This window comes from Armigeres subalbatus, chromosome 2 (assembly GCF_024139115.2).
Source record: "Armigeres subalbatus isolate Guangzhou_Male chromosome 2, GZ_Asu_2, whole genome shotgun sequence".
NCBI lineage: Eukaryota > Metazoa > Arthropoda > Insecta > Diptera > Culicidae > Armigeres > Armigeres subalbatus.
Genome location: NC_085140.1, coordinates 453,662,240 through 453,687,893, shown reverse-complemented (window position 1 = coordinate 453,687,893; position 25,654 = coordinate 453,662,240). Strand labels below are relative to the sequence as shown.

Below are 25,654 nucleotides of genomic sequence, written 5' to 3'. Positions count from 1 at the left end.
AGTTCCACCGGCATTTCTGTGAGGGTGAGATATATTAGGAATTGGGCAATCGACTTTTAGAGTGCATTGATGACAGATATGCAAATATCGTATAACGGTTTGGTTGCCAACACCGGCTAGTAAATATCAGGCCATGACTTTGCCTCTTTCCTCGTAGGACAACGAACGGAGTAGCACGCGCGATAAGACAGCACATCCCTTGACGGATAGCAAAGATAACTGGAAGGAATTGAATAGAAACAGATTATAGTGTGCTTTACTTACTTTTTTTTATTCACAGTGCATCAAGCTTGACAGTTCAAGAATTGAAATTTTACAGTGTACTAGTTCGATTTTTGCTCGCTAGTAAGCGCTTATCGTGTCTCCGCAATATCAAAAGAGTCGGGTATCTTGTTGCTTATAGTCATCTTTGCGGATAGCTCGTTCGGCAGAACTGGGCCGCACAATTTCCACCAAGAATTTCTCTAGGATTTCCTTCGAGAATTATTCCGTTAGTTCTATCGGCAGTTCCTTGAAAATTCTTCCGGGAATTTCGGCAGAATTGGAATTTATTTAGGCTTCTTCAGGAATTTATATAGATTTTCCACCAGAAGCTCCTCCGAGAATTTCTCTGCGAGCACCTCAGGGAATTCTCCGGGAGGCCCTCTGATGATGATGATGGTCCAGCTACAAACCCCAACAAAGGTTTCAGCTAGACGAGATTGATGAATGTGAAGATGAATTCTCTTGTTTCCGAGAATGCTTCTGGTAGTTTCCCCGGGGTTCCTTTGAAAAATCTCCCGGGAGTTTCTTCAGAAATTCTTTCAGAAAATTCCTTCGAGAGTTCCTCCGGGAATTCCACCAGCAATTCATCCGGGAGTTTCTCCGGAAATTCCTCCGGGAGTTCCACCAGAAGCAGTTCCAGGAAATTATTTCAGGAAATCATTTAGGCTTTCTTCAGAAATTAAGCTAGAAATTCCTCCCAAAGTTCTTCCGATAGTTTCTCTGGGAGCTCATCCGGGAGGTCCTCTAGGAATTCTTCTAGGAGTTCCTCCTGAAATTCCTCCGGGAGTTCTTACGGGAGCTCCTCCGGCAGTTGCTTCGGGAATTCCTCCGGGAGATTCACCAGCAGTTTCTACGAGAATCCCTCCGGGAGTTTCACCGGCAGTTTCTCCGGCTGAAAAGGAACTCCTAGAGTAATTTCCGGAGTAACTCCCGGGGGATTTTCTATAGGAATTTCCGGAGAAATTATCAGAGAAATTCTCGGAGGAACTGCCGGTGGAACTTCTGGAGGAATTTATTGAAGAACTACAGGAAGAATTTCCGGAGGAAATCCTGGAGGAACTCTCGTAAGAATTCTAGGATGAACTCCCAAAGGAACTTCCGTAAGAATTCCAGGAGGAACTCCTGGAAGAATTCTTAAAATTTTTCGTCGGAGGAATTCCCGTAAGAACTCCCAAGGAAATTCTCCGAGGAACTTCTGGAGGAATTTGTAGATAAATGCCTAAAGAAATGCTAAATGAATTCCTGGAAGAAAGCCTGATTGAATTCCCAAAGGAACTACTGGTGGAACTTCAGAGGAACATCAGGAAGAGAAAAAATATTTCTGAAGGAACTTCCGAAATCCCATTTCCCGTGAAATTCCTGCCAAATATCGTCCAGGATCGTCCCTGTGAAGTTCCTGGAGGTATTACCGGAGAATTTCTTGGAAAAACTCCTGGAAGAAGTTCTTAAAGGAATTTCCGAAAAAATATCTGAAGGAATTCCCAGAAAAATACCAGGAGGAATTAATGCAGAAATTCCCAGATGAAATCCTGAAAGTATTTCCGAAGAAATTTCTGGAAGAACTCTTGGCAGATATCCGAGTAAATTCCGAGTGAAGTCCGGAAGGAATTCCTGGAGAAGTACCTGAAGAAACTCCTGAAAAAATACCTGTAAGAATTTCTGGGGAAATACTTGGACGAATTCCAGGAGAAATTCATGAAGATATTTCTAGAGGATTTCTTGAAGGATATTCTGAAGTAATTACGAAAAGAATTCCAGATTGGAATGTTAGATGATTTCGCTATTGAATGTTTAGAGGTATTCCCGGAAAATTTCCTGGAAGTAATCCCGGAGGAATTAAAGGAAGAGTTCCGAGAGGAATGCTCGGAGAAGTTCCTAGAAGAATTTCCGAAGGAATTTCTTATAGATTTACAAGTGAAATTATGGAGCTAAATCGGAGGATTTCTGTCATAAATTTTTGAAGAAACTTCTGGTAGAATTTTGGGAAGAAATTCCGTATGTATTCTTGACGGAACTCTCGAATGCATGCCTGAAGGAAATGCCGGATTCTTCCTGAAGAGAGAATAGCCGAAGAAATATCTAGAAGTAAATCTTGGAGAGAAGAAAAGAAATCTTCAAGGACTTTCCTCGTGAATTTCCTAAAAAAAAATTAGTGAGGGGTTTCTAGATAAGGAGGAATTACAATTACATGAGAAGGATTTTCGAACGATTTTCAAAGGAATTTGTGGATAACTTTCCGGAGGAATTCAGAAGTTCCCAGGGGAGCTTCTAGAAGGATTTCAAGGAGAATTTTTGAGCCCGAAATGTTTCGAGTTGTTTTGAACTTTCATATATTATGGATCCTGGATGCCCTAATAAGTTTTGGGAATCTTTTGAATTTCAACCACCTATTTCTGTATATGATTGGATCGTAAAGTGCACATGCTTGAGGGAATTCATTTCAGTACCCGTTCAATCTTTCCACAATTTTAGGGGGGGGGGGGCGACGTGACCTTTAAGTGGTCTTGTTGTGTAGGGATTATCACGCCTATCTAGAGAGTAGGAGGTTCGAGTCCCTCCAAGACACGTGGATTCTTTTTCGCAAATTTCATATCAATTTGTCCATTTCGAAACATGTGCTGTGCATATGCACAGCCAAGATATTTAACAAAAAAAAATGGAAAACTTGTTTGATTTAATAGCGATTTTCTCGAAAGTCCTGCAATCTGTAGAATTTTTGACGTTGGACTACTCCTGTGTTTGCTATTCAACGGGATTCCATTTCCAGTCCCATTTGACTTTTAGTCACTTTTGAGTTAACCCAATGAATAGAGTTCATTTCTAATGTACTTCCATAATAAATCATAATAAAAATTACGATTTTGTATGTCCATGAGTGAAAAAACATCAAGGCATGTGCGTTCCATATTGTTCCATATATTCAAAAGTGATACAAATTCTAATGGGACTGTTATGCGATAGCGAAAATCGAAGAACCCCACGACAATATGATAGACCTTGAACATTAATATCTCAGCTGTTTCACGATGAAAGACTACCAATTTTTTTGGACCATTCAATCAAGAAAAGAGTCAATCCCAAGTAACAATTCTGTGGCCGTTGGGTTTTATATGAATTTTAATAACGTTTTATTGAGGGAATAATTAAAGCCAATTGTTTTATGGTGGTCATAAACAATGCTAACGAACACAGGTTTTATATCACTCTTGAGATATCCATAAAACTCTTATAAACCATGTTTTAAAACTCTACATTTTGTTAGCTTTGAAGTTTTATTAATAGTTTTATTATTGCTTTCGAATGCATCATAAAACCTGTTTGGGTTACTACTTTAAAACTACTCTACGTGACTCAATCTATTCGCCAAGTTGAATTTGGAAAGCAGTGTTGCTGTATAACTTATACATGAATCATGCAATTAAACGCATGATGACAATGAGGTTAGCATATTTTTACCGACATAATGTTAGTGACATGTGTTTCTGATAAACTTAAGATGCTTTTCATTTCTCAATTTTAAAATAAATAACTTTAAAGCGACAGGTAAAAAATCTCCTGGTCACAAGAATCTCCGGTGTTATCCAATAATACCAATACCAAAAACAATTCGATTTCTGTCAATAGTAATTATGTTCTATGAGCAGGGTTATTTAAAAATTATTGAACTGTCACTCTTATGTTAGTTTTGATTATGATTTGGGAAATGAGCCACGTTAATATGATATGCTGTTAAATATATGCACTTAATTGGATTGCGGCTTTTCATGAAAAGCCGATGCGATAAAGAATCATTTTAATTCACGATGATTTCGTGCTTCCAGTTTCTTCTGAAGTGAAGGAGGAAATAATTTTTGCATTTTTCCTCATGCACATGTCCTCCTGATTAAAGAATTTGCCCTTGTAACATACACACATATTTGATTCCTACAAATTACACCAAAAATACGAATGGGTAATATTCCATATATTCGTAGGTTTACGAGCACTTTAATTTCCACAGAATTGGCATCGTTGCCCGTAGGATGAAAAAGTGCTTCCCGCCTCAGCCACTAGGCTGCATGTTATCGAACCGAACGCCATCTGTTGTAGGGAAGTGTAATCATGACAAAGTTTTATGACAAGTTTAAAACGGTCATGAAGTAACCAAGGAGAATTATTGAGGTTATCATAAAAGCCATTGGGCTATTTATCGCCAGATTTTTTGTTTTCCTTTTTATGATGTCGCCATGTTGAAATAATGATCAACGTCATAGCCGTGATTGAAAAAAAATACATCAATTACGACCAAATAGACTAGTCCTTAGTGGAATTAAAATATTTCTGAGATTTTTTGATAGAAGCACTTACTTTTTTAGGTTACTTTTTTACAAACTATTTGAAATTGAAATATTTTGAGCAGTTTGGAAAATTATTTAATTTTCTTTTTTCATGCGATTATTCGATAATTTGGAGGCGCGTTGATTTTAAGTTTATACAAACTCAATATTTACGATAAATTTGGTTGCGCATGTCATTCTGGTGTATAAACTACTTAAATAATACTTCATTATCAACATCAACCATTACAAGTAAAATCAGAAGCATTATTTTCCACACCAGCTCTACATAGGGGACATTGACATCTAGTGAAAATAAAAACAAAGTTGGATGACAATAAATATAATCCATAATATGAAATTGAAACAGTTTTATTGTTACTCTTATGATGGTCACGACAACCTCTTATAGAGTATCAACAAATTCAATACAATGTTTTATTGCAGTTTTATTACTACTCTTAATACGGTTTTAATAACTTCTTCTAGATTGGTCCATTAGGCCGGAAGGCTATCTTAATGATGTTATGAAGAGGTTTTGGTGGAGTTATTAGTTTTATTAGCAACTGGTCATGAAAACCTCTTATAGAGCATGATAAATCTTAAAATGTTACTTGGGAATGCTTCTATATAGTCCTCTAAAAATATTGGTTTTAATTTATATATCTTACCTTTGCGTACAACCTGATTGGGTTGCCCATTTGAGTTTTTTTAAATGGTAGTTCACAAAATAATTTTACACTAATCTTCTACGCATTCCGAATACGTCCATAGACCATAATCATTTAAACTTTATTGTTTTGCTTTTCATCCATTTATTGATATATCTTATCTATACGCAGGAAAGTCTCAGTCCGTTAAATAAAACAAAATAATTAGAATTGCCTAAGACTACATGTAATACACAAAAAACGTGACTGCAATAATGATAAACTTCCTAAAATTATTAGACGTGTCCTGGTATTAGTCTTTTCACTGTGTATACACGTTTTATAATGCCTTTGAAAACTTCAACCCTAGCGAGATAAATTAAATAAGTACGACACGGAGCTGCACCTTGAATAACGAATTGTTGTGCGTTAATTTCGCCAAGCAGCTGATGCATTTTGTGTGGTAATGTTACTTTAATGCTACTCCAGTTGGTAAGAATCGATTGTGATTTGAGCTACCGGGAACAATAACATTAGTTTACATAATTTTTGAACTGGGTATGCTCATAAAAGCGTCCACTGTTTCAGTACGAAAGCCGATTTTTCTGTTGATACCAGAATTGAAGTTGTCAAAAAAGAGCAGAAATATCACTATTGATTTTTTAGTGTGAAAAAACTTGAATTTTGTTGCGTTTAACAGTTTAAATTTGAATAAAAAAGCTAGATCTTAGTTAGATGAAAGTGATTAGAAATTCAATTCACGTTCTCGTCAGAGCTCAATGAATTTGAACGCCAGCGTGTGCTGGGGTAAGATATTTAAGACAACATTTCTGAATTCAACATAAAAACTAACTTTGGTATCTTTAGGGAATTTCCATGAACAACACCACGCTTTTAGAGGTGTGACGTTCCATTTACATTTTTTTGAGGTTGCATGTAAAAAATTATCAAGATTAGAAATTTCCATTTGTTATGTAATTAATTTATGGGTTAACAACTGTAGTTCTCGAATTTACATTTTGTAAACTAGTGCCATTGATATTGAGCCGATTCAATTTTATTTTAACATAATGTCGAAACATACCATTAGTATTTCGTTTACAGTTATGTACAATTGATTATATAACATTGGAATAAACACACATGTAGTTCGGTGCTATTTCAAGATGTGGACTTTTATCCTTCGTGCAACTTCATAGCCTCGAAACCGCGTTAAAACATTTCTATTAAATATTATGTTGGTGCTTATTCTACGTTTAGCATGAGGTGAGACGTTTCGAATTGAGTGAGAATTGTCGATACCTCGCATAGTTGAACAGTTTCACGTAAGAATAGTCGAAATAGATAATTCTTGAGTCACCCGAGACGTAGAATAAGCACAATTTATTGTTTCACGATCCACTGCTCCTACTTTTGAGAGCTAATACAGCTTAATCGGGTATTCTACAAAAGGCTGAAATCTACGGCTACGGCCACAATCAAAAAATATATTTGTTTTAAAGATTTTATTCTATCTGTGGGCTACATAAGAAGATTATTAGTTTCAAATCGACGTATGTACGTATAACCACAAATTGGTAAAAACAAACGCGGAGCATCTAATTCCATACAAGAAAAGTGAACAATATTTTAAAGAAAACTGTAATCAGACAGTTCAACAATTGCCTGAGTCTCACACGATTTGTTTCCCTCTTCTTCTGGCTTGTTTTTTCCTTGTTTCAACCTTGCAAGCATTTGGCCTTTTTCATTCCAGCCTTATGTAGAAAGCCGTAATCCATACGCCTCCTGGTCTGGCTATTAAAACCTGAGACATTAAAACTTGTGCCCGCTAATTAAAAATATTTTAACAAACATACTTCTTGCTTAACCCGAGATCCGCGAGTACCTAAATGTCTACTTATGAAACAAAGATGAGCTTGCTTGCAACAAAATCACAGTCGACACAAACAGAACAGTAATGGAATAAAAGCACCAATCGCTATGAATACCGGCAACATCATAGACGACTCGTCCAATGAGTAAGGATTTGGCTGTTTTGGGCCACTGGTCTTCCGATGCTTTGCTTTAGCATCTGTCTGCACGTCCCCATCACCTGTCGGGGCCGCTTCGTTCAGGATGGTATCCCCAAGTATTTCTTGCGGTGGCTGCTCGCTAACTAACGGCGTCAAGCGAGGTAAGCTCGCTTCATCGTACCCCTTGATAAGGACAATGGCGTTGATCTTCGGGTTGTCCTTGTAGCCCTTGAGGAACTCCAGTTTCACTTTGCCACCCCGAATTTCTGAATCTTCTTCTTTGAAGTATAGTCTTCCTCGGGAAACGGTGAAATAAACGTACTCATCGTGGGCTGTACCTTTGCCGACCAGTGAGAATATATCCAAATCCGTTACGACCATGTGACGATTGTTGAGCAGCACGTCAAACACCTTCATGTTTGGAGCATTGAAGTATACTTCACAGAATTTCAGAATCAGTACATACTCTCCATCCCCGGCAAGAGGCAGGTCGTAACCAAAGGTATCATGATGGTAGCGTTCCGTTTGATACAACAGTTCATCGTTGGGCTTGGCGCGATTTATCATGAGCAACTGCTTGCCGTAATCGGATTCCGTCCCCGTTTTCCCCATCAGTGGATCTCGGGCGTACTTAATGCCATGGGAGTCCACATGTGAATCGCCACCGGCATTGATAGCGTAGATTACGTTTTGTTGAACGGTTAGCGTGATCGATTGAATAATTAAAACTATTCCTAGCAATAGGGATACCAAGCGACACGGCAAGGACATCTTATCCTTTATTATGCTTTTAAATTTATCTGCTGCTGATTGTGTGTAGATTTGGCCTGAAAAATATATATATTGTAATTTGGGGGGTGAACGATATAGGTAATAGTTAAGATTATTTAATCAAAAATGGAAGTCTCTTTGTTTTTTTGAAAATTTGAACGAAAATTTAAAATTGAATGAAATCTCTCAGAAAAAAAAAATGTTAAGCTCTTTTAAGTGGAATGTATTCAACCGTCTAAGACGAGTTTAGTACTTTCCATTTAATTCCACTAAGTTTTGTTATCTTTGTAGATACGTATTTTCGACCGCAACTGTAAGGTCGTCTTCAGTGTCTTGTACTTGACTCGACTCGACTCGACAAGTCGAGGTTGATGAAATCTTTCTCAGTCATCATTTTGTGTAACATCAAAGTGGATTAAAAACTTTTGCATCGATGAAAGCATTGTAAGATAAACTGAAAGTAAGATAGTAGAATGCCCTGTCGTACACGCTATGCTAGCTCTGCCTGAATTTGGCATGATACATATTCTTCTCACATTGCCCAATGTTTGAAATCTACGGTTTTACAAAAATAAATTTATTAAATTATTATTCAACCACATGGTGAATTAATTTCGTTTTTCCAGAAATACATTTGATTATATTTTCCAATGATTTTTTTTGTCTTTATTAGCGAGACTTTAGTTTCCAATGAAATGAAAAAGTCAGATATAATTTTTACCACATTGTGCAGTAGTTGGTGTTATCATGTTATCATTGTTATAGAATTCTGATAAGTGAATCAAATTTGAAAATTAATTCAAGCTGCATAACATACATATGTAATAGTGATTACATTTCCCATTGTTGATATCAGGATAAAATAATTAAAGCTTATGGCAAATAGAACATCTGCATTAAATTATGCATAATAAGCTATGTACATTATGCATACAGGGTGTTACAAGTGGAATGTGAGCCGGTATGTGCATTTCACCTGCATGACAATTGAACATGGATAACATCTTAGTAGGTATGTATAATGCCGGTTATGGAACCGGTTTTCATCCGTCATTAAAAGCAAATAAACTTTTTAATGCGATGAATATTCCCACGCGTGTTCTAAACTGTTGCCATCGTCGGTACTTAACATGGAGACAGTGTGACACTCATTTCGAGCGTTTAAGGTACAGATATTGAAATAAAATCAATAGCAAAAGTGTTTCGGTTCCAACTAAGCAATTTAGTCACCCCCGATATAAAAATCCATCAATCTTGTCTCGCGTGAGCTTCGCTTCACCCCACGTCATAACACACGACGTATTGAAGCACTCATGAGGGTAGAAACCTACCTGCACTTGCAGCAAATTTTCACTTAGAATCCTTATCCTCTATAACAGTATGTAGGCGTTCGTTTCCTGGAGTTCTGATTATTTTCTTCCCGATTTTTGTGGATTGGTAAATTTACGTCAAATCACAATATCCTTCATTCGGGAACATTACGTGGCATGCTTATTGATTTATTATCTTTCATCGCGAGCTGTGGTATTTGATATGAACTAAGCACCGAAAAGCAGACCCTGTCTGCAGTGATGAATGGAACTGGCTACAAATTCAGCATAAACATATGGTATCCGGCCAGTTGAATGCTATTAGTACACTGGTTCTTTCGAAGGAATACGGACCAAGATGCCTACGCCAGAACTTTTCGGATATGTGATGTATTTATCTAAACAGGCAAAAACTAAACTTTGGCGAAAGGTTTCTCAGCTGTATCAACCAATCAACCTACACCATCAACCAGCACAGCACACTACCCTCTCAAACGCAGGGACCAAGCACATGCTGTGTAGCTACTTATGCTCTCAGTCCGATGAACATAAGAAAGACAGGTATGTCTCAAGCGCACTGCAGTGTGTGTAACATATGCTATCAAGTGGTGTTTCTTTCGCGTCCTTTGATGTTGTTTGCAAATTTTGTATTAAATTGTGACGACTAAAACAAGCCAGCAATACATTGATCCAGACCTTCCGTAGAAGAGCATAGCCACTATCTCTTTGCAATGTACATACATGCACCGAGTGAATGGCCGCATACAAGTATATGCTGCGGAATGAATGCTAAATTTGACAAACATCAAAAGGCACAAATTCATTCAGATTGATTCAAAATAACCGTTGACAAACACACGAGTAAGTTGATAGAAATATTTATGTAAATTATTATGCTTCTCAAGATTTTATTAGATTTTGCTATTTCACCTCTGTTTCACTCGATTGTGCACCGCTAAGGTATTTGCCATATTATGGTACCTTGATTACGGAAATGCAAAATATTGCCTCACATGTTACACCCGATTATCACAGAGGAACAAAATTTAACCTTTTGCGGGTTCTCAGAACCAATTGATGTGTCTTCAGTAGATTTTGGCTCGCTGAGTCCGACTATGTCCTCAGATATGCTCTAACACGTCCAAATTTTGAGATATAGCTAAACTAATACCGCTAATGTGAAGAAATTGGCATTTTTCGAAAGACTTTCATATAGTATATAAACATAATTTTAGGTAAATCAATACCCGAAACGGTATAAGCACATCTGATCTATTGAAAATCCATCAGATTTGCACGTTGCAATTGTTTTCTATTCGGTTTTCCTTGAATTTAAGTTCAGTGAATTTAATTTTTTTAAATTCCATGCAAGTCCGTTTCAAAAACTTGCATGCAAACGCCTCACCCCCAGTTCGAAGCCACCAAAAATTCAACAACATGCGGCCAGAGGAACTGGGATATGAAAATGTTGAATGAAGTATAGAGATACTAGTAAGATTGTAAATATATGTTTTACTCTACTTTTAATAAAATACCATTTTTTTCATTTCATGCTCAACATTTCTCCTCCTCTTGAAATGTTATTCTGCTCGATTTCTAGTTGTTTTTTTTTTCGATCGATCAACCAATAACCAACCAATAACCACACGTAATCTGTTATCATGTTGCAATTGTGCTAGAATATAGTGCGAACATGATGATCCAGATAGTTCCTTACTTTTAATCAACAAGGAAACAGATCGGATTGCAATTTGAACAAATTCAAATCCTCTACTAGATCGCGTACCAGAGCATTCAAGCCACTTTGACAAATAAAATATATACCAGCACTCTGAAAGTAAGTTGAAATTTACACATTGTGTAACTTCATCGTAAATTTTCTCATTCATGCTGTTTTGTTAAATTAGAGAAATATCAGAGTGCAGAATTGGCGGATTTTCTTGTTCCAACCATTGGACATTAGTATATGATTTGTCATGATTTTCAAATCTCTTTTATCTGCTATGTATTTGCAAGTACGTCAGTTCCTTCCACTAATGGGCCAAACACAATGGATACGTTTGCGTGCGTTTTGACAGTTTTGCCATGGGAAAACTGTCAAAACGCACGCAAACGTACCCATTCTGCTCAGCTCTTAAGAGCAAGAAACAGCCGTTAGGACACTATGAGCTGTAAGTAAATAACTTTGAGCAATTTTAATGATCTTTCAGCCTGGATGTTCCAACAGATTTCATACGAGGATCCAGAATTGTCCACGACTCTACCAAGTTCTTACCATATTTTGCAAATTAGTGTAAAAGGTCACAAAATTTAAAAACTTTCCAGGGACATACCGCCTAATATATTGCTTGTTATATGAAGCACCTTCAATCCACTAAACTTTTTAATCTTACTGTTCTACAAGATGAGCCAACATAGTGAAGAAAATCTCGTTAATAAAAATTTACATAACTTTAAGGTGAGATTCAAAATGTTATTGGATTGTGAAATATTGCACATTTTTCCTTAATACGAGAGGGGCACCCAAAAAGATTTCGCCAAGGGCGCCGGGAGTCCACGCTACGGCTCTGAATGCAACTTATCGATTCGTTGATTGATTTTGATAATTGATAGTTTTCCGCCCAAATTTCTATCATAGAAATATTGGGATGATCATAAATATCAGGAATAATCAAAATATATAGAACTGCGTACAGTTCTCGTACTTGCTTTATTCGAATGAACATAATAAAGGAGCTTCAATTGACAGTAAATACACTATAAAACTTGAGAAATTATTGATTATTGCGTCAGAGGAAATACAATATCATATTTACATTCAATAGAACTTACTTCAATGATAACATATTATTTTTTGCTTGGACAAACTATTATATTGAATTCCTGTTACTTGCCTCTCAAAACCGTGCATAGAAAATAGCCAGGCTTGCATACAAGTCTTCGAAGGTGGCTTGCATAAAACATATTTTTAAATAACTTTCACTTACTAAAATTGTAGATAAATCACGCTTATTATGTTTGACTTGCTCAAAATGCACCAAATTTCGAAAGATTAGAAGTTTTTGATCCATTTTGGACCTTGATTGACTAGTAATTCTTTTTATAGGGTTAACGATGGCTGTTCCAAAATGCTCAAAATCATTGATTTTACGACATTTATTTAGTTATATCTCAAAATCTCGACGTGTTAGAGCAAATCTGAAATTCTGATTCAGTGAGCCAAAATCTACTGGGATTTATTACTACAATATAGTTATTCCAACGCAGTAGCAATACATGCAAAAAAAAAATTAAAAGATCCCATTAATTCCACCAAAGAATAACTATTCATCAAGTGACAATAATATGTTGCATACCTTAAAAGCGAATGTGAAAAACCGCGCAAAAAATCACATCTATTTGACATTGCTTAATTTATTTTTTGCATGGCGCACAACTCGGCGCACGGGAGCCGGTGCGTAACTGGCGCGCCAGGATGTAAATTTAATAAAAGAATTGCAATACATTTTCTCAATTTTTAGATCATCTAATGCAGCGGTTCTCAACTTTGTTGTAGTGTGGTACCCCTTCAGGCTTTGGCATTGCTTGAGGTACCCCTTGCCAACTCATACTCTAGTTGAAATATCCTCAAATCAAAAACCTTTACAGAGTCCGGCAATTAAAGTGCTACATTTGAATAATTTTTAAGGAATTCCTGGAGGAATTTCTGATTTTTCTAGACGAATTTTCTAAGGAATTAGTAGGATAATTTTCAAAAGATTTTTTTTTTGTTTTTTTCTCTCGATTTTTTTTTACAAATTCTTGCTGGACTGGCTCAATTCTACCGGGAATACCTTCTGAAATTCATCACACACTCAGTTTTTTTCTGCAGCTCGGCAAAAATCCGCACAGCCGTGCGCCAGCAAAATAAATAACTGATATTCCGGCAAAAATAGCGTTTGTTAGCTGATTTTCGGCAAATTATCTGCTGATTATCAGCAATTTTGACAGAAATCTCGGTGTTGAGATTAAATCGATACAAACTGTCTTTGAAAATCGGCCTTTATTAACGGCAGATCAAAGCTGCAATTATGATAAAATTTATTCATATTATTGTATACAAACTATTTTCTATATGTCTTTCGATTATGGACTTACGATTTTAGTTTGCCTTCTTTTCCTTGGCTACCCTTCCTTCCTACGATTATGAGCTACTGTCTATTCTATTTCCTGCAGAAATTTCTACTCAGCCTTCAATTATATGCTGTGAGTCGCCGAATAACGTTTGGTCACCCCTGTACCACAGCACTAGTATTCGAATGAAAGAAACAAATTTTAACTCTCGTTTCTTTTCGCTTCTATATCTTACTTACGTTGAATGTTTTGTTATCACCCGACCAGATTTGGTAACACAATAATCGAAACAAAAACAACCTATTGTATAGATATTAATCTTCACCTCGTAACTAAAGCACTATTTTTCTTTTCCAAACTTGCAAACCTGTATTGAATCCAATTTTTGTTTGTTTATGTTCTCCCGGATGACACTATTTCCCTTTCCTCTTTTCCTACTTCTTCGAGTATCAATCTACTGCTTGTTTAAGTTCGCTCCACAATGGATGCGACATGACGCGGACCAGTGTTGTCCCAACATTCCCCGACCCGTAACTCTGCCCGGTCCCGGCTCAGGGTTACTTTCCATTGTGCCCAACTGAGGAAGTTCCGCTACTTGCGTTCTGATACTCCCATTTTTCCACGTCTGGCCACCATTAATTGCTTTCATATTTTGAACAATATTCTTATCTAGCAATGGGTTTATGTTCCGCCGTAATTCAGCTCTAGTACGAATATCGATTAGTTCAACAATTTCACAATTCTCACGAACCTTTTGTTCTGATAATTCAGCAAGCTTCAGTTTTCTCGACGAGTTGATAGAATGTAGGTTTACGTAAGCCTGTGCACTAGACACACGTTTCTCGGGACCGTAAATTGTCCAACCTATCTTCGAACGAACAGCAATTGGTTCATTTTGTTTCCCAATACGTGATTCCAACGGCGCAAATAGATGAAGATTGTCCAATCCTAGAAGAATCATTGGTAGCTCTGATGAACAATTCTCAACCGGCACACCAGCGAGATGCGTGTATCGCTTTACCGTATCTTCGTATCGAACATTTTGTTTTGGCAACTGCAGCTCAGACACTGTTCGTGTATTCGCCAAATCAAATTTTTCTTTGGATCCCTTTGCCGAAATCTTTAATTTTACGCTTCTGGACTGGTTCTCAAGTCGTTTTATGTTTCCTGTCCACGTGACAATTAACGGCTCAGGAGTTCCTTCGGTTTTCAGTCGTTCAGCCACCGTCTCGTCCACTAGAGTAGCGGATGACCCTTCATCCAAGAAGGCGATCGTATCTAGCTGTCGTTTACCACAATGAAGCGTCACAGGCATCATTCGAAATATGACTGAACAGTTCGATTTGGCCCTTTGTAACTGTACCGATTCTTCTACTCGATGCAAGAGAGGATGGTGGTTTCCATTACATCTCTGCACCATACACCGGATCATCGAATAGCAGCGTCCACCACCATGTTTATTCAGGCAGACTTCGCAGAGCTGCTGCCTTCTGACCGCTCTTAACCGCTCTACAATGTTCATGTCTTTGAATTTTGAGCAAGCTCGGATCAGATGATCTGAACTTCTGCAAATCCAGCATGACCGGACGACTTCTCCACCACTTGGGTCTTCACCACATGAGTCTTCACTTTGCTCGTGAGCTGAATCATGTACATGCAAAAATTCCTTTCTGGGTTTTTCTCTTCCAGCACGCGATCTCTCGTTTATCGAAAGTAAAGAAAAATCCGCAACTTCGGACACGTCAGCGACAATGTCTGTTGCAACTGTAGTGTACTCGAAGATGCTAATAAACAACGGCCAGACTTCTGGTTCACCGCGAAATGTTGGAAGGCGCTGTGACAGTGCGTTCCGAGCGGCTAGCTGATTTCGCGTTATTCGGCCTACTCGCCCCGACCCATCAGAAGCTTTGCTGCTATGCCGGCTCCGGTTGCGTTTCACCTGGTCCTCCGGTTCTTCGTCTGTTTCACTTTCATCGTCCGATTCGTCTTCACTCTCCAAAGGTATCGGCACATTTTTCGCAGGCTTTGGCTTTACACCAACTTTGCTAAAACCCGCACTCATTTCCAAAGGATCTGTTCCTTTCGGATACGCTCCTCGATAGTCGACGGTCGACAGCTGCTCGACTGCTCTTTTGGTGTGGTCTTCAAGCCACTTATTCACTTTCCGCTTGCGATTGTCTTCTCTCGACCGGGTGACAACACTTTCTTGATCCTTCAAAGCTTTGACCCTATTAATGCTTCTCTCGAACTGGTTCCGGATCGTCTCCCGCTTCTCGACAAACTTCTGCTCCGCGGCAAGCTGAGCATCTAGCATCTTCTGCTCGTGCTCTAGCTGCCTTTCCTCCATCTCGCGCTGAGCCTGGAGTTCTAATTCCTGCATCTCCCGTTCTTGCTTCATCTGTGCTTCCATCCACACTTTCTGTCTAACGAGTAGCTTTTTCCGCGCCTCCATCCGATTTGTAAAGGCCTTCTCCTTGGCGAGTTGTTCCTCTTCTAACTGCTTCTCAGTCGGATCTGCATCTGAACCAACTCCCTGATCGGACCCTCCATCGCCCTTTTGGCCGGTCTTCTTGCCACCTCGCGTCTTACTTCTCGTGTCCGGAACCTTCAATTGATGAGCACTAGCGGAAACACACACTTGACACCGCCAATCGGCTTTCACCACCTCCTGGTCTACGCCAGCGCAGGAGAAATGAGCCCACTGCTTGCATTTCCCACATTGGACCCAATCCACATCGTCTGACGTCGATTCTGTCATTGAGCAGAATAAACATTGCTCTATCTTGTTAGGAGAAGACGCCATGTTGAAGTAATCCGATTTAAAATCCTTTGATTTTGTTGAGATTAAATCGATACAAACTGTCTTTGAAAATCGGCCTTTATTAACGGCAGATCAAAGCTGCAATTATGATAAAATTTATTCATATTATTGTATACAAACTTTTTTCTATATGTCTTTCGATTATGGACTTACGATTTTAGTTTGCCTTCTTTTCCTTGGCTACCCTTCCTTCCTACGATTATGAGCTACTGTCTATTCTATTTCCTGCAGAAATTTCTACTCAGCCTTCAATTATATGCTGTGAGTCGCCGAATAACGTTTGGTCACCCCTGTACCACAGCACTAGTATTCGAATGAAAGAAACAAATTTTAACTCTCGTTTCTTTTCGCTTCTATATCTTACTTACGTTGAATGTTTTGTTATCACCCGACCAGATTTGGTAACACAATAATCGAAACAAAAACAACCTATTGTATAGATATTAATCTTCACCTCGTAACTAAAGCACTATTTTTCTTTTCCAAACTTGCAAACCTGTATTGAATCCAATTTTTGTTTGTTTATGTTCTCCCGGATGACACTATTTCCCTTTCCTCTTTTCCTACTTCTTCGAGTATCAATCTACTGCTTGTTTAAGTTCGCTCCACAATGGATGCGACATGACGCGGACCAGTGTTGTCCCAACACTCGGTAAAAAACATGTTTGCTGGGGCACGGCTGTGCGATTCTCGGTGAAAGTTCAACATTTTGCTGAGATCCCGGTAAAAAAAATTAAGTGTGCAAGAGATTCCTTCAAGAAACCTCCTGGAGAAGTTCTTAGCATTTCTGAAGGAATTCTAAGCAATCATAAACGAATGGTCCAATACTTAAAATATAAGATAGAATTCTGGCGTAATACGACTTAAAGCTTAGTGAAAAAGATGAATATACAAGATTCGTGCATTATTCTCGTTGAAAACTACCATACTAAGTGTCCGAAAGGACTCCGTATTACTTATTATAAAAGGGCTTGTGTTAAACACACAGCTATGCTCTGTCTGCGAGTGTCAGGAATCCTAGAAGAAATTTATGAAGGAATAAGAACCGTTCCGATAATTATAAATACACTTTGTTTATTGAATAATTCCAATTTTTTTCAAGTAATCTACTGTTTTGTGGTTGCATATGGCCTAGAAGAGTTTTCGAGAATGTTGCGAATATTTGTCATGCTGTATGATTTTTTCCTCCACAATGTTTTGAGAATTTTGCACAACATGTTTTTCAGCTATTACTTGACATTTTTAATAATTTTTTTGCAATTCCTGATTATAATACCTGGTTTACAGTTGTCATTTGAGTGATAAAACGGCCTACTTTTCTATACCAACAGAATGGGTGCTTTAATGACCATTATGCAACTCAAATGGGTTACATAATATTCATTATAGCACTCATTTGGGTGCTATAATGAAAAACCTACATTGGGACAGTAGTTACATGACTACATTTAGCTGAATTAGTTTGGGTGAGTGTTTAAATAGTGTACTCTAAGCGTCTCGTAATAAATGAAATGGTTTGTTGGACATAACATCACAATTTTCCAAAGGCAATTGCATCCATCGCTTCATAGCTTTTCAAGCTATGCAATTTGGCACGATAAGATGGAATCTTATTGTTCTCTGCCGTAACATAATTTATTGGCATGAATGATCATGTGGAGTAAATTTGATTGTACAATTTTGGTGTAGATTTATCATATTAAAGCCCATTTTTCGTCATTGCAAAAAATAGCGTGTGTAACTCGTTGCAAAACTCGATTTTTCAGCACTTGTAGTATTTATCCAACTTGGCAAGCCTCGTACAACTCGTGCTGAAAATATCATCTTTTTGCAGCTAGTTGCACAAACTACTATTTCTACCTAACCCATTCGTTCTGTTTTTAGCACTCATTTAACAAGCATTATGGATTTACAATGTTGTGAAAACTCATATGTGAATATGTACGTTATGTGAAAGATATTGATTTGGAAAATGTATTGGAGGTAACCACTTTCCCTTCGATGGGACTCGAACCCATGACCCTACAGTACGCTAGACTGGTGGAATAAAATAGTATCTTGGCTTAGAAACCTCGCGGTTAATAACTGTGGAAGTGCTAAATGAACACTAAGCTGCGAGGCGGCAATTTCCCAGTGGAGGTGTAATGCCAATAAGAAGAAGAAGAAGAAGCAAGCATAAAAAAGCAATAACGGACTTGGGTGTCATATGACGGCGACCGCTTCTGCTTCATACCTAGGGGGCCGTCCAGAAACCACGTGGTCATATATGGGGGGAGGGGGGGTTTGGAAAATGACCACGATAAGCCACATGGGGGGAGGGGGGGTGTTGCTCTCAAACCACGTGGTTTTTTTTATACGAAAAATTTTTGGTGAATAACAATAGCGGTGTAAAAAATACAAACATTAAAATTTATTGATTAAATCATTAAACGCAAAGCGCATCTAAGGGCCGATGCCCACGTAGCGTCTTTTCAACTCAGCGTTAAAAAGACGTAGGCGTGCATCGAGAAAAATCGATAACGCAGCGTCGGTCGCAACGCCGATGCATATCTGCATTATTTAACCATCTTAGTCTAAGATCCTATATCCATACATAAATAAACGAAAAAACAGGTTGCAATTCAGTCTCAATTCCCACAAAAAAAAATTGGATAGGAAAATGGAAAATATTTTTAAAAAATCCGCCGCAGATGGTTTTGGCATCACGCCGCCGACACTTTTTCATCAGTGGACTGCAGCTACAATTTTGAAAAATGTTCATGTTTTTACAATAATCCAAGAAAAAATCTTAAGAAGAAAAATTCAAAAGAATTTCTTGTGGATATTCAGGAAAAATCAAGTAAAAAATATTTCCTGTAAAAACTTTGACATTACTGAATCCTGATAAAGTGCTGGCATTCAGAATTTTTTTTGAACAATTCTCTCTGAAAAATTTTGCTTGGAAATTTTGCTACAAATTGATAATGAAAAAAAAACAAAACATCTCCAGTGTTAACTCCGAAAAAAATTCCTTAAAACTCCGAAAAAAATTCCATGTGAAGTCTGTATGAAAATTAAAAACAGTCCTCTGGGAAATACATATAATTTTCGGTGGAAAAACATTCTAATGAATTTCTTCGACAAGTTCTTCCGAATCTTCACCAGAAATTCTTCTTCATTTACAAAAAAGCAGACCAACTTCCAGTTGGAATATGGAGCCAATGCCACATGAAATACTTTGATATTTCCGTTGATTTTTTTTTCAATTTTGGAATTTTGAAATGAAAAATTTTCGGAATACTTTTTTACGCTCTTTGTGAGTTCTATCACATTTTTTTAAATTTTCCAAGTATTTTTTTATTCGAGGCATTATTTAGAATTTCCACGGAAGAGTCTATGGATTATCTTCAAAAAATTCTTTGGATTTTCAAAGAATAAATCTTTCGAATTCTCAAGGTTCATGTTTTATGAATTTGAACCAGAAATCATTTCAAAATTTCATCGGGAATTCATTCTTCTTCGGGATGTCATTTTGATTTCTTTGTAGGTTCAGCTAAACATTGCTTTAAATCCTTACCATGCAAAGATGCACAGGAAATGATTTAGAAGGTTCAAGGAATTTTCACTTCAGAAAATCTTCAAAATTTTGATTTAATTTTTTAAGGAATTCCTACTGGAAATGCTTCAAAAGTACAACCTTTACAAGTACTACAAAAGTACAATTTTTTTTCGATATTTCCACTTGTAAAAACATCAGTGTTTCAGATGAACTTTTTTCGATTTTCTACTGGAAAATCTTGAGAATTTACATCGGAAATATTTTGTCATATTCCGAATAATTTCTTTTGGAAATTAAAAAAACTGCTTTCTAAGAACTTCTTTTGGAAAACGAAAAAAAATCCATTGGAAATTTCTTTTGAAGATTCATTAAAGTTGCACAGGATTTTAAAAAAATCTTTAGAAATTCTGTAAAAAAGTAAGCTGGATTTTTTTTCTATTTTATACTGGAAATTCTTCGGAATTTGATGTTTATTGGAATTTTCATCGTAAATATGCATTTAGGATCCTTCTACGGATTCTTCTAGTTCTTCAAAATTTCTACCGAACATTTTTCGGAACTCTTCCACAGAATTTCGGAAAAAATGTCGTTGAAATTCTAAAGATTTTCCGGGGAGACTCCGGAAAATTTCTTATCAATATTCCGAAGGGATTTCCTTTGCAACTCCAGAATAATTATTCTTGAAAATTAAGAAGATCTTGAAATTTAAAATTAATCCAAGCAATAAATGTAGGCAATAATTTAGGCTTAAGAAGCCTAGTTTTTATGATATTGAATAATTATCATAATTGGACGAAAAAATTAATAATGCACCTAAATGTTCTGATTGTACAAAATTCTAGTGCGCATGAAAAAGGTTGTGACATAGAGAAGCTTACATTTAAAAAATCAACATGAAATTCCAAATAAAATGCTTTTTAAATTCATAAAAGGGTCTTAGAACTAAGGAGATTCCTGCGATATGACAAAAAAGTGGCAGTGTTCCAGAAAAAAACTCTCTAATTCCTAGGTTAAGAAATAGTGTTATAATAACGATTGAAATTGAATTCCAAAACAAATCTCAACCCTTTCAGGAATGATTGTTTTAGATTGTCTATAAAATCACAAAAGAGAGCTAGGCCACCATTTTCTTCAGTAAAATTGTTCATCTAGATATTGACTTTACAGAAAAAATATGGGAGCTCAAATTTGACTGACTATGAAAACTCAAATATCCGAAACCTTGGGAAGATTTCGATTCTATGAGCGTGTAAATAAAGTTTAAATGTTTGAATCATTCTAAACAGATGGGTGGTCAGATAAGATGGGTCGTCCTGAACGTTAAGCCAGTGATTAATATTCAGGAATACGAGATGCTCAAGGTACTTCAAAATGCTCTCAAGTTCAGCCCCCGAATCTACCAGATCAATCAAGACATTTGCAAAGTCTTCATCATCTGTATATACCCAATCCGATGAAATAAGCATATGATCCTAATTTCCATTAACATGAGATCCAAGAGACAAGGTACCCAAAATTATCTTGAGTCAACAGCAAGTTGCACAATGACTATGAGGTTTGCTCGCAAACTGTTTTTGTAGGGCCTTAGAAGCACTGGATTCACGGACTTGAGTAGTTCAAACATCACGACTTCCAGGACGTTTTGTATAACCTAAAAAGTCTGTAGTAGCTTGTATAAATAATAATTGAAGTCATATCAACCCAATGGACCTACTGGAATATTATATCATACATCATTCATAAGTTGGTTAATTGGGTAAATCGAATGATCCGAACTCCAAAATAATAATTGGTCTATAATACATTCATTCCTCTATGAGTCGCTTATAAAAGGACCATTGACTGAAGCATATTCGAGATGTGGAATAGAAGTTCCTTGGAAAATTATTCCAAAGAACCATCAGAGTTACCGAGAAAATATTTTTAATATGGCATCATTGGCTTCCACGAGTCGACATCAGAATAAAATTTCAATGAAGAATTAGATATTTTGAGAGATGAGCCAGCTTTGGATTGAAAATCTCTTTAGTAGAGAAAAAAATAGAAAATTTTCATAATAAAATAGGAAATTGCCAAGAAAGAACAATAATACACACAACAATAATAAATTAGCACTTGTAGAAGCAAAAATTGCAATTATGAAATAAGAATTTTCCATAAACAAATCAAAATGTTCAACGAAAAAATACAAAATTTTCATGAATAAATCAATATTAGCAATAAACAATTTAAAAAAAATAATTTTATAATTATTTATTTCTAATATTGATGATTCTGAAAACAATACTGAAATTTCTACAGGAATGCTACTCAAAAGAAACAACAGTAGGAGGTTTTATTTGCATCTCTAAGATTACATATTAACTATGTGATTCTCGTGATTCTCTGATAAACTTTTCGTTGTAGGAGTTCAGTTCAGATGCTTCGCTGAGGTTAATATCTTAAGAATTTCCTGTAGCTCCAGAGCTATGGAAGGTCCCAAATACTCTAAGGAATCTATAGGGATATTCAGTGATGAACTTTATAATTATTTAAAAAAAAACACTAATAAAACAATTTAAAAAAAATTAAAAATATACGGATATTTTGGAAAATTTCTAAACCATTATAAATTTTTCTCGAAATTTTTGTAAGATATTCGCGAGTCCACATTTTTTTGTATCCTCCTGATGCATTGAAGGTGTGCGAGTTGTAGATATCCTAATACCTGATACACATTACAATATGATAACACAATCAAAATTTTCGACTTTATGAAAATTTATAATTTCCATGCTGGGTTTAGTTTAATTTTTAATCAATTGAAATTGTCCATCTTCAAAATTTATCAGATTAACCATATGTTTTAGTTACTTAAGTTTTTTTTTTACTTTTTGTACTTGAAAAAAAACCACGTGGTCAAAGGGGGGGGGAGGGGGGGGGGTCTGCCAAATGACCACGATAAGCCACATGGGGGGAGGGGGGGTTGAAAATCTTCAAAAATATGACCACGTGGTTTCTGGATGGCCCCTAGGAGGTCGTGGCTTCAATTCCAGCCTCGTTCCATTCTCCTACTTTGTATCTTTCCATAGACTACTTATCATGTTCTAGCAATCACTACAACTGGAAATGAAGTCCATACCGTTTCCATCTTCTACTATACTGCCGTAATCTGAAAAAGTGACGTATACGCCATTTTCCAAAAATGGTGTTAACGCTCTCATCGAGTACAGAAAATGAAAAACATGCATGTTGTAAAATGGCTGTTAAGTCACTTTTCACGTTGGCAAGCAACTTCCATGCTCCATCCATTACAGCTTACATAAAATAGCAAAAAACATATTTCTAGCAATAATGTTGTTTATTTTCTAATCATTACGAGGTATAAAACTACAGTTTTCAAGAAAACTTTGAGAAAAATTGGCTTCATAACATCCAAATCAAAGTTAGAAAAGATTTTTTTTATTTTTATCAGCTTTTTTCACTTCGCAAGCCCATATCTTTTGACGGAATAAACATATCGCTTTAATATTTTCCGATTCTCTGAACCGGGGTTTATACTTTTAAATGATATATAAATTAGACAAATTGCAGATAGTCACGTTCTGAGTCGTGGGTAGGACAAACAGAAAATGCTGATTTGGGCTACAGTTCTGGTATTAGGGTAACGGCTGTATTTTGGACTGCCTAACTGAATTTTGCATTTATATCACACAATACTAAATAAAACATGCAATATTTAATTTTTTTTTTTGCTTAAAGAAACTATCCATAAGGTATCTCCTACCTTTGTTTCTTATGAAATATAGCATTTATTAAGAATATTTTCACGCATTTACCCATTCCGGCTGGATTAGACCAAAACCAAGACGACATTGTTAAATTTAAATCAACTTTCTAAAGCTATAAGTTCATTTGTGCATAGATTTAAACATGAGAATGATATTGTTGTCTTATTAAAACCTAATTGAAGCAGTTTCATATCTCGAGCAAAACATTTCAAGTTTAAAAACAGTATTCTGAGGCCAAAATAGGTTAATTTTTTATTGAACTGAACCTATTTTCGACATATCTTCTATTTAAGTACTAGATCTCTTAAACTTTTGATTTTACCAACCAGTTGTTTCTCTAGTATGAATGGTTTTGTAAATTACTGTTCATACCGCATTTATAAATTACCGTTCATTGATGTATGTACGCCCTAGCCTATGCTGCTTGCCAATGCAACAGAGTTCCGCGTTCTACGATTATGTTTCGTTTGAAAAAATAATGTGCAAGGAGCAAGAAAGAACCGGGCAACACACTACTATCAATGACGCAAATGGAACAGTTCTGGCAAGCTAACTAAAAAATAGGGTAGGAGTGAGTGCATATCAGGTGCATACATCACGGCCATGGGCCGCACGTTTCTTTTGCTTTGATGATGCTATACCGAGTCGGGTGGTACAGAAATTGATATTAGTTTCAATACCCTTAGATGTTAGATATTGTTTTAAGCTTTTGAGTGCTTATAAAAATGTATTGCTCAACAAGGACTTTAAGGATGAAAACGCCGAAAATGCTGGAATGGAGATCACTAATTTAATCTAATATTAACATAACTACAAATAATACAAAATTATTCGAGTGGTCTAAAATATGTTCAATAGGTGGTCCAAAATATAAACAGGTGGTCCAAAATTAAATCTAACATATCTTCAGAATTTATGATAGTTTGGTTCTTTCGGTGGGATTTACAACATTTTTAACAACAATTCCTATCTAACATTCACCACTTTTTAATTGGATAGGAAATTTATCCAGCATTATTACAAAATCTAACTTTTACTGGAAAAATTGTTCGGCCATCTCCTAGAATGGTCCAAAATACCTCCCTTACCCTTGGGGGGTCCCGTAGCGTAGTTGGCTACACGTTCGCCTTACAAGCGAATGGTCATGGGTTCGATTCCCAGCCCCTCCACCAAACCCTCGTCAGTCGCCAGATCCGCAGCCCATACGGTGGCGTTTGGGGTACGCGCCTTACCGTCACGGCTGCCTGATGACGACTGACAACTTGTTCTTCTCGGAGGCATTCCTCCAACGTTACCCGGATTAATGGCAACAGAACAATGCAACGATCATTGAATACACGACATGGACAAACGGACACAATGGACTCACGATGAGATGGACTGGCAACGACAACAATAATGGTAATGGAAATCTAAAAATAGATTCTGTGTGGATTCTGCAGAGCAGAATACCACAGTAGATGTCGGCACAGTAGCGGTTAAGTAACACAGAGTGCCTAACAAATAAATAAAGGAATAAACCTCCCTTACCCTAACATTGGCAATAAGCGATTCGAATAAATTTGTTGTTGTACAATGAGAGTAGCATCACTTCCATCCGTTACCACGGATATTTATTTTGGACTGTTCACTATGTCTTACATTGAATCAAGGCACTCTTTAACGGTCGAGATCTAATCTGGCCACGTCATTGTAAATGCTGGATGAGTAGTTGGACACCTATACTTCCTGTATCGGCCTGCGCGAAGAAAAGATAAAAAGTTGCTGCATTTCATCATTTTTTTTGTCGTATTGGCTTGGTTTAATCACTGTTCTGCTTCAGAATATATTTTGGGACTTGTGATGTGATCTTCATATCCAGTGTTATTCCAATGGTTTCTCTTGTAGATGCAGTAAATTTGACCACAACTTCATATACAGATATCAATATTTCCCTAACAATTTCAATTAGAAACAAAAAGGGGGAAGGGATTTAAGTATTTAACTTTCTTTCTCGTTTCAGAGAGCGATCAATGGCGCTTAAACCTAGGCTTATTAGCCAGGGCAAGTTTAATAGCTTCGCCCCATCCCAGCAAAATCATCAATGGAG

At 36.8% G+C, this 25,654-nt stretch overlaps 1 protein-coding gene and 1 long non-coding RNA gene across 2 annotated transcripts; both read right to left on the bottom strand.

Moving 5' to 3' along the window:
• Positions 1–5,327: 5,327 nt before the first annotated feature.
• Positions 5,328–10,005, bottom strand: LOC134213785 (malectin-A). Its single transcript, XM_062693111.1, has 2 exons — positions 9,345–10,005; positions 5,328–8,069 (listed from the first exon to the last, which is right to left on the bottom strand). The coding sequence occupies exon 2, from the start codon at positions 8,011–8,013 to the stop codon at positions 7,162–7,164; it is 852 nt and encodes a 283-aa protein (XP_062549095.1). The 5' UTR covers positions 8,014–8,069; positions 9,345–10,005; the 3' UTR covers positions 5,328–7,161.
• A 3,316-nt stretch (positions 10,006–13,321) lies between these two features.
• On the bottom strand, positions 13,322–13,946 carry LOC134218234 (uncharacterized). Its single transcript, XR_009981285.1, has 3 exons — positions 13,676–13,946; positions 13,461–13,610; positions 13,322–13,385 (listed from the first exon to the last, which is right to left on the bottom strand). It is a non-coding gene; the product is annotated as an uncharacterized LOC134218234 (long non-coding RNA).
• Between the last annotated feature and the right edge of the window lie 11,708 nt (positions 13,947–25,654).